At 45.8% G+C, this 9406-nt stretch overlaps 1 protein-coding gene across 2 annotated transcripts; it reads left to right on the top strand.

Annotated features, from left to right (window-relative positions):
• The first annotated feature begins 360 nt into the window (after positions 1-360).
• On the top strand, positions 361-8160 carry cdc42ep3 (CDC42 effector protein (Rho GTPase binding) 3). Of its 2 annotated transcripts, none has more exons than XM_051377144.1 (2): positions 361-2137; positions 6319-8160. In XM_051377144.1, the coding sequence occupies exon 2, from the start codon at positions 6552-6554 to the stop codon at positions 7623-7625; it is 1074 nt and encodes a 357-aa protein (XP_051233104.1). In that variant the 5' UTR covers positions 361-2137; positions 6319-6551; the 3' UTR covers positions 7626-8160. The 2 variants fall into 2 exon arrangements, with proteins under 2 accessions (XP_051233104.1, XP_051233113.1); XM_051377153.1 differs by lacking the exon at positions 361-2137 and adding an exon at positions 4146-4673.
• Positions 8161-9406: the final 1246 nt, after the last annotated feature.

Below are 9406 nucleotides of genomic sequence, written 5' to 3'. Positions count from 1 at the left end.
GTTAAAAAGGCATTTTTCATTTAATCTGGACATTAATTTTGTTAGTAAAATTGTGTTTTTCAACTATTACATTATATTATTATTACAAGTCAGAATAAGGCCTTTTAGTTTTAAAACATCTTGCCAAGAGACTGCAGTTTACAACACTGGCACTTACAGATACAGACGTTTGTTGTTCTTGTAAATATGATGATTGATTAAAGTAATTATCGACAACTTTAACATCACTGACTGAATTTCCCATCTTTATTTTCCGGGGGGGGATTACATACAGTTTCCTTTTTCAGCAGTAGCTCTGGAGATTCCAAGGTTTAATGGTTTTCCTAAATGATAAGACAGTGTTGTGTGTTCTACTTACAGATCATGTGCCGGCCACATGTACGCCGCGATGACATCACCCCGAGGCGACACAACAACGCCATGCTAAAAGGGCCTCATTCACAACTGCTGTTTAACTGGTGCTAAATAACGCCTGTGTAAGTTAAATAGAGGGTGCCTCAGCAACATAAGCTGTCCACCAACACACACAACCCCGCATTCGTTTCAGTGTAAGACTTTGCAAAAGCATTATATATGGATAGTTATTACAGCGGTGCATCCAGTAGGGAGAGAGCGGATTAAGGAGAATGAGCTACCCGGGCCAGATTTAACCGGGAAGGAGAAGTGAGAATTTGTGGTGTTTGCAGAAGGATGTGCTGCTTCATACGCTGTACAAGGCAGGATTACTGTTAAGGTAGTACTCTGGCTTGTGAGGACACGCACTCTCCCCCTTCTCTTAACCGCAGACACACACTGATTGAAATACAAGCACCCCTCCCCCCCACTCACCCACACACACACATTTATCTTCTTTGCCCTTTTGTAATACACTGTACAAGCAGAAACACACACCTCTCGTCTGCTTTCACCAGCCTCTTTGGGGCGAAAACTACAAGCCAAAGTGTGACATCACCTCTGAGCTGCACTCGTTACCAAGGTGATGGGATTTTTTTCCCTATAAAATAAAAGAACCAAAAAAAGGTTTGCCATGTCCTTGACTTCAAGTTCTAACCTTTAAACTGTCTCGTGTCTCTATCTTCGCATTTAATATTATTAGAGAAACAACTATTCCCATGATGGAAGTCTATCTTTGCTGCAGCTCTACTCATCTGCTGTCCATTAGCCTATTTGTGAATGTCCCGTGCATGAGCTGCAGTGCTGCAGTATTCTGCAGTAATTAGTCCGAACATATAGTGTCGCCACTGCTGCAGCTTTTAAAAAATAAAGACTTACGCACAAAATGAACAGAATTGGCGGAATACGATGGGATTTTGTAGAGGAATATAATAGGAGGGTGGGTGTGCATGTGTGATAGACAGATAAAGATAGAGAGGCTTGAAGGAGAGACAGGAAGAGTCCAGTCAAGTGTCTGCCGGCTGCCGGCTGCATTTACAGAAGGGCTCTTATCAGATTTGGGCAATCACAAAGTCAGACAGGGTGAGGCAGAAAAGCAGATGAGGGAAAGAGCGAACACTCAGTGTGCATATCATGAAGGACTGCTTTAGAGAGGCGAGACAGCCAGACATCCCATGAGGCATGTGCCTTTCTCCATGCATGAATTTCTTTTTTTGAGCAGCGAGACTGGAGCTTGTGATCACTCATCACCACAGCTCAACCAAGGCACAGGAAGCAAGGAGGATCCTCAAACACCACAGAGCTGCTTAAAAAAAAATCCCAGCTCTGGGTGGGAGAGAGGACAGACATGCACAGGTGCTGCTAGAGAGAGAGAGAGAGAGAGAGAGAGAGAGAGAGAGAGAGAGAAGGGAGCAGAGAGAAAAGAGAAAGAGAGAGAGAGAGAGAGAGAGAGGAAGAAGAAGAGGGGGGGTTGAGGGGACGTGTAGGAGGAGACTTGACTTGCTTCAGAAGGGAATAGGAGCCGGAGTGCAATTCCAAAACAGCTGTCCGGCAGACGTCCCAGTCGACAGAAGTGCAGCCCCGAGGCAGAGACAGGAGGCAGGGCAGTGTCAACATGCCACAGGAGCAGCAAAGCAGCCACTGAACACACACATACAGACACACATCAACCTGGGGCTGCAGCATTCGGCAGAGCACCAGGAACCTGAGGAAGTATCAAGATCTGCCCATCGGAATATCTGAGGTGAGTGGGAACATGTTTTATTTCACACTCAGCTGCGACAGTAATCTGAATTAGTAGATAGGATGCAGTTTGCCGGCTGTCATGGAAGTGTCGAGGTTTTTTTGGGAATGTCTGGCGCAGAACGGGATATTGCCTAGTAACAGTGAAACGTGCCAAAGCGTGCATGGTAAGTTAAGCTTGTATAGGAGCGTTTGTCCAGCAGACGCTTTCATACATGTAACACAAGAGCTGAACTGTTAAAAGCAACATGATATCCTCCCTGCTTTCCAAGAGAGACATTTTTAGTCGGGCTACAAGCTTAAGGCATGTTCCCCTGAAAAGCTTTGCCTTTATCTCTCCAGGGGAGCAGATTTGGAGGAGGTTTTTACCGGTACACTGGGAGGAAAAGACTTCTTCTGCGTTGCCAGTATATGTTGACACTGCCCTTCATGTTTCATATGCTTTGATTCGATTTCCTGCTCATCTCTGCCAAAGATAACTCTGGCAAGTGCCGGCCATGCTTGCGGGTGGCACAAGGGGAGCGAGAAAGAAAGACAGAACAAATACTCCACCCTGCTATTCACCCTGCACCACCACCAGGCCCCCAAAAGTTAGGCCTTTGCCTATAATTGAGGTTTTTTTATGTAACAAACAGCTCAGTCTATTCTGTAAGGCTACCATTACCCTCTGTGGTATGTGCATTTGCTTTTTATAACAGCCCCAAAGAGAGGGTCTTTCTGCTATTCAAAGGCGTGACAGAAATCAAGACCATGGTTAGATGTTAGAAGTGTATTTCGAAAACTTCAATCTTCCACAAAGTTGCTTTGAAGACACAGTGGGAGGAGTACATGTTTGTCTTCTACACGCTGATGATGTTACACTGACCACAACTACTACAGAAGTGCAGAATAGCATGCTATTTTTCAACACCACTGATGTGAAATGTCATCACGGTAAGCCCATCACTGGAGGAATATTTAGGGGATTTCTATTTTAAAGAATGGAAAAGTCATACACAGGTCATATTTTCAACAGCTGCTCTCTTTGTACATCCTTCATCGCCGGCTTTGGAGCAGTTTGGCAGTGAACTGTAAAGCATCATCAAACTGTAGCATTTGTTTAGGCTACAGTAGAGTAACACTTCCTCTAAGAATATACTGACCCAGTTATATGGCACGTGACTTTTAGGTGTCCAGAAATACCCAGACAAATCACGAGCCGTTAGTTTAATTACCAGATTCCAACCCTACATTTATCTGCCCCCACACACTCCAACTTTCATCACCTCACTCCTTCTGATGCCCCCCTCACTAATAACTAACCCTCCAAGCACAAACTGATGAGGCAAAGCTCCATTTTTAAAGAGGCTGGAGTGGCTCCAGATCACTTCATGCCCAGACAGATAGCTCTTGCTGACCCAATGACACAGTGGCTTTATGCTGCAGCTCCCATTATAACTGGATGGCTGCTCAGGCAAGCAATTTTGAAAGGAAGGTGCCATCCGATCCCCACTTCCCCAGAGGTGTAAATTAAACCCGCGACTGCATTCTGGGGAGGTGGCGCCGCCAGTCAACACGTGCCACGCCGCCTCTTATTGGGCCAGTTCCAAAACAAGGGTGCAAAGCTGGCCTTGGCTTTGAGATAGACCAGAATACACCTGCTCAACTATTAACAGCCTGCAGAGACACAAATGGATTGATTGGGTCAGCAGAACACAAGGGTCCATCCTGGGATATCCTGAGCTGTTGTAATTGATTTATTTCCTTTTGATCCAAGACAAGCTTACTCTCTTGACTCTTTAGATTCGCTACATATACTCACATCAATACTGATTTAACCAAGCTCTCATTAAATGAAACCTTATACAGCTCCCCAAAAGACCGTCATGAGGATATTGTTCTCCTCAGACTTTGCTGTTGGCCTCTGGAATTCCAGTCATGTTTGTCATATAAGCCAAACTGATCCACCAGCAGGACGGCTGACGTGAAGGTCAGACCTCCAGGCTTTCACCGCACCAGCTGACTTCTCACGGGCCACAAGTGTTGACCTTGGGAAGGATGCACTGCAGAGTTGAGTTGGAGTTGGATTGCTCGTCCACTGGAAGATTTCCTATAAGTTCTGTCCATACTATTGATTTCAGCCAACATTATCATCTATAATAATGCATGGACTGTGCGTTTTCTCATGCCACTGGAGAGCAGAAGGTCCACACAGGCCAGACAGATGTTATAATTTCATTAGAGCAGACCAATAATCAATACGTTTGGTATGTTTCAGCCAGCAGTGACCTCATGTTCTTGGGAATATTGTTGCAAAAGTTAATACAGATATAGATATGTGCACTCTGAGCCCACAGGAAGCAGCTTTTGGCGTGGAGGTGCATTTGTTTCACTTCCTATCCAAGCCCTATTTCCCACTGCAGCGAGCATCAGCTGTCAAGGTCAGACAGGATTGAGGAGCAGCACCGAGAGGGAGAGACACTACAAAAGGGAAAAAAAACAAGTGGGAGGAAGCAAAATGGAAGAAAAAGAATGAGAGAAAAGCTTCAGCTAAACAAGTGAGGGATTTGGCTGTACCACCCCCCCTTTCATCAAACACTGCAGCACTCCTCCTCTCCCCGCTTCCCTTTCTCTCCCTCACTATTAGCAAACAAACACGCTCTCCTTCGCACACATGGCGTGCATTCAAAACCGCTATCTCTCACGAGCGCAGTCAGGCACCTCGCACATACACTCACACTCACACCAGCACTCGAATACACAAGGACCCTTGGAGAGCGGCGTTGCCATTCAACACACTCACACATGTTCTGCATCCCTCAGTGTTTGTCATGGCTATATATAGCGGCATAGTGCTCGCTGGCTGACAGGTTTATTCGAGTGAGAAGATTTCACCTTCAAGACAGTTCATTAAAGTTGTGGCTCTGATGATAGGTATTGGCGCCTAAACGGCACTTCATCAAACAGGTTGGAAACACAAGAATGCATGTTCAAAATGGATGCGCAATGGTTTCCAGCCTGCTATTTGGATTCAAATACGGAGCAAGTGTCTGTCTCTCTGGCTCCACACTAATGTGCCTGCTGAATAAACATAGCCTACTTAAAGTGTCTCTGATAAGGCTGATGCAGTGTGTCTCTATGGGGTCGGTTGCAGCAGGAATGTGGATGTTTTGTCAGTGAAACCTTTTTTCTTTTTTGGGGGGGAATGGACTTGACCGCCCAGGCACTTTTTCTGCAGCAGTGCACTCCGTCAGACGGTCACTGCTGACAGACCTCTCATAAGTAAATATGTCTATAAATGGGCAAGCTCTCTCCTCACTGGTGCTCTCTCCCACCCCCCCATCACACACACACACACACACACACACACACACACACACACACACACACACACACAAACACACTGTCAACTCCCTTCCCTTCTGTTTTTCCCCTTTCTCCTCAGTTGCCATGTCATTTCAAACGGTCAAACCGATTCTCTCCTCTTTTTACTGAGTTCATCCTAAACTAAGCTGGCTGCCAACATGGTGACATTCTCGGTTGGGTTTGTAATGGAAAAGCTCTGAGAGGGCAGCATGCAATCAGGCACCTTTTTATCAAATCCAATAGCTCCTTAATAATGTTTACCCATCCTAATGTATTGTTCAACCTAGCTGGTATCTTAGCCCTTATTAAACTTGGAGCCGACTCTCTGCCCATCAAATCAATTCACATCTCGTCTGCGTCACCTTCTTTCTTAAGATCCACTTGCTCAGTAATCCCTCATTCTCTCACACAATCCCCCTAAACCCCTTTCCTCCCCTCTTTCTCCCCTCTGGACCATCTTTTTCTATCTCTATGCGTGTCTGAGCAGTAGCTTGTTCCTAAAACAGGCTGCCCTGCTCTGATCCTACTAAAGTCTCCTCTCCCAATCTGTGGTCCAGCTGTTCCACATTAGCACATCCAGAGTTGTGGAGGCCAAAGGAGGCTCATGTGTGGAAATGTGAATAGAGCAGAAAAAAGCCTTAGACCCAGGCCTCATCCTCCTCTGCTCTGGCTTCTAAGCTCGCCAGATGCAAGATGAGGATGAGGATTTTTTTTTTCTTGCAGTTTATTTGTGGGACTTGGTGACCAGATTTCTTTTTCTGGAAAGCAGGACAGGAGTTTTATATCAGTAGCAGCTGCAAAAATGCTGACATATTCTCTATTTGTCTCTGATTTCAGGAACGTGGCCATTTGACCTTTCTACATCATCGGACATCACCAGTCCTGCTTGGAATCCCATTTCCTGATCGATGCCGCAATTGCTGAAATTATTTTTGGAGTCCTGCATGACCGGTGTGTTACTGAGAATGTAACTCGAGCTTCTCCCCTGGGGAACTGTAACATCCAGAACTTATAGAGCACTTCCGACTTTTCTATCCTGCATATCTGAGACCTCTTCTGCAGTTACAGCCATGCCAGCAAAAGCGCCCATATACCTGAAACCCAACAATAATAAGAAGGGAAAGAAATGTCGCCTCAGAGATATTTTGTCCCCAGACATGATCAGTCCACCGCTTGGGGACTTTCGCCACACCATCCACATTGGCAAGGGTGGGGAGAGAGATGCCTTCGGAGACATGTCTTTCCTCCAGGGAAAGTATGAACTCCTACCCGGGAAGGGGGACATCCATCCTCAGTATGGTATCCAAAGTGAGTTTCTGAGAGCTAACAGCACCGGTGATGCTTCCTTTGCCGAAACCCCTTCTCCGGTGCTCAAGAACGCCATCTCCCTCCCAACTATTGGTGGCTGCCAGGCACTTACCCTGCCTCTGATCTCCTCCACTGTGTTCTCCATGCCTCCGGAGCCGTTGGAGGACATCATTGGGCCTACAGCTCCCATGAAACCTGACAGCACAGAGGAGGTAGAGATCCTGCAGATGGACGCTTTGTTGCGCTCCATGGACGTCTTCAGCAGCGAGCCTTCGTCTCCCTCCAAGGATATCCAGTCGAAGCCAGACGTCCTCCTGGATCTGCTGAAAAACACAGATAAGTCCACCTCTAAGGCAGTTGCCAAAGCGAACAAAATAAACAAGAGTGAAACCAGGTTTGACAAGCCATCCTCCTATTATATCACCGGTCACAGCAACAGCACCTTCAAAGCCAATGGAAGCCTGAACAGCAACACAAGCAGCGACAGCTTTGACAGCTTTATCGGTAAAGGAGACTTCCAGAACAAGATCTGCAACGGCAGCCTCAATGGCAATGGCAACTGCAATGGTTATGGACATTATAACAATGACATTACTATGGGGTTCAAGCAGGAGCTCTCAAAGTGCAATGGAGAGTGGGTGGACAGGGACAGTGGGGTGGAGGAGGGCCGCATCTGTGATTTTGAGTTTGAGTTTTCCAAGGAGAAGAGCACGTCACAGGATTCCCTCGCCCAGATCACGGGGTCATTCCTCTCCCTTGAACTCGATCTGGGCCCATCCATCCTGGACGATGTGCTCAACATAATGGATAAACCCGCAGTGAAGAGCAGGCCTTGAGCTGCGCTGAGGCCCCAAGAGGAGAAAGGGAATTATTAAACTATAGCCATGAGGAGAGAAAGACTCAAAAAGCAATCAAAATGGTGTCTGGATATATCATTGAGATGAAAATGAGCTACAATAGACAGAGCTGCTTATGTTTTTATTGTCAAAACATATAACTATTCTAGCTTCTATGGAGTGTTGATTCTTCTTTTTTGTTTGCCATGCCAGCTGCATGTTTAAAATGCATGTACTATTGAGTTACAGCTAAAACACAGCCATCGTGCCTTTGACTGTAAAAATGCTACATGATAGATTTGTGTTCTTACGTTGACTCCCACAGCATATACATAATAACTTTGAGGTCCTTTTGCTTCTTTATTTTTTTTTACACATTGTTAAACATATTGCATTTTGTGACTTTAAGTGTGTTTAACAAAGCTTTATTTTGTTTGTCACATAATTCATTTGCCACATGACTATTTCAAACAACAGAACACTATGCATATTTGTGTTTTTAAAATTTTAACACAAATAAATTCCTTTTGTCCTATTCTGGCTAATTTCTTGCAGATAATGCATGCATACACCAGAACTGAGAGTTAATTCCAAAAATGATAACTCAAGAGAGGCTGAAACTGAAAAATATGCAGCACTAAAGTGAAAAAGACAAACAAGAAAGATACCAAAGAAAGAAAGAGCTACAGTGACAGGGAAAGGAGGATAGAATGGATTTATTTTCTCGCCTCTGGCATTCCTTACATTCTGCCTCCCTGCCCTGCAGTGGGAGCACCGGTGGGCCTTCATCTGCCCAACCAGGCGCCTGCTCCATTTGTTTGCGTGTGGACGGGACAGGCAGAGGAGGGGTCTTTGAAATTCCCTGCATTCCAGCCACAGAGCACAAGTGTCCAGGACCAGACATAAATCAGCTGTTTCAAGTGTGGAGGGAGGGCTGTCGGGCCTTAGAGCCACACTATCGCCAGCCAGGATGTATAGCGAGATGAGGTTATAAAACATGAGCTTACAACCCGCAGGCAAACTTTGTTCAGTGCTAGATGAGGCCCCCCCCCGTTACAATAAAGATAATGTTGACCCAACAGCCTAAAAGAACAGGACAGCGGAGATCCATACATGCAGCCTCTTGAACCCAACTACCCCTCAGCAGTGGCCTCCGCGCCCTGATCCTCTGTCCCTGTGGGATCTTCGGTGTAGACACATAACAACACCTTATGGAGGCTTATAGCAGGCTTCCCCCCAAAACACTCACATGCCACTCTGTCATGCTTGTTTAGAGAAAACAAGATCAACTCCCTCCTAATGCATCCACAGTCAAATATACTTGTGTTAGTAAGATCATTTCACATGCTAATAATTATCTGGGTTCAGTTTTACTTCTGTCATTGAGTAAGGCCAATGTGGCGAACCTCTCCGACTCCCTCAAAGGCCTCAGAATGTCCGTAAACAACCGCGACCAGCCCATCGAGGCATCTGAAGTCGCCGTAAAACCAGATGTTAGAGGAGAGTTCCCCACACAAGAAAACCGATGTCATGGCAGATGCCCCAGCCATTGGAAAATCCCAGCATTAGTCCTAGAGAGTTTGCATAAGCTGAGCTGCAGCATACAACCTCCGAGTATGAGTAATGAAAACCTTTGCTGTCAAGGTAATTACTATGCTTATACCTGCAATGGTACATCATTGACTTGATGACAGCCTTCACTTTGACAGGCATGGACCCCAAGAAAACTCCCTTCAGTTTACAAAAGAACTTGCGACCACAGCACTGCAGTGAGTTGTGTA

The sequence above is a fragment of the Dicentrarchus labrax genome, unplaced genomic scaffold, assembly GCF_905237075.1.
Source record: "Dicentrarchus labrax unplaced genomic scaffold, dlabrax2021, whole genome shotgun sequence".
In the NCBI taxonomy this organism is placed as follows: Eukaryota; Metazoa; Chordata; class Actinopteri; family Moronidae; genus Dicentrarchus; species Dicentrarchus labrax.
This window is presented reverse-complemented; position numbering and strand designations above follow the sequence as displayed.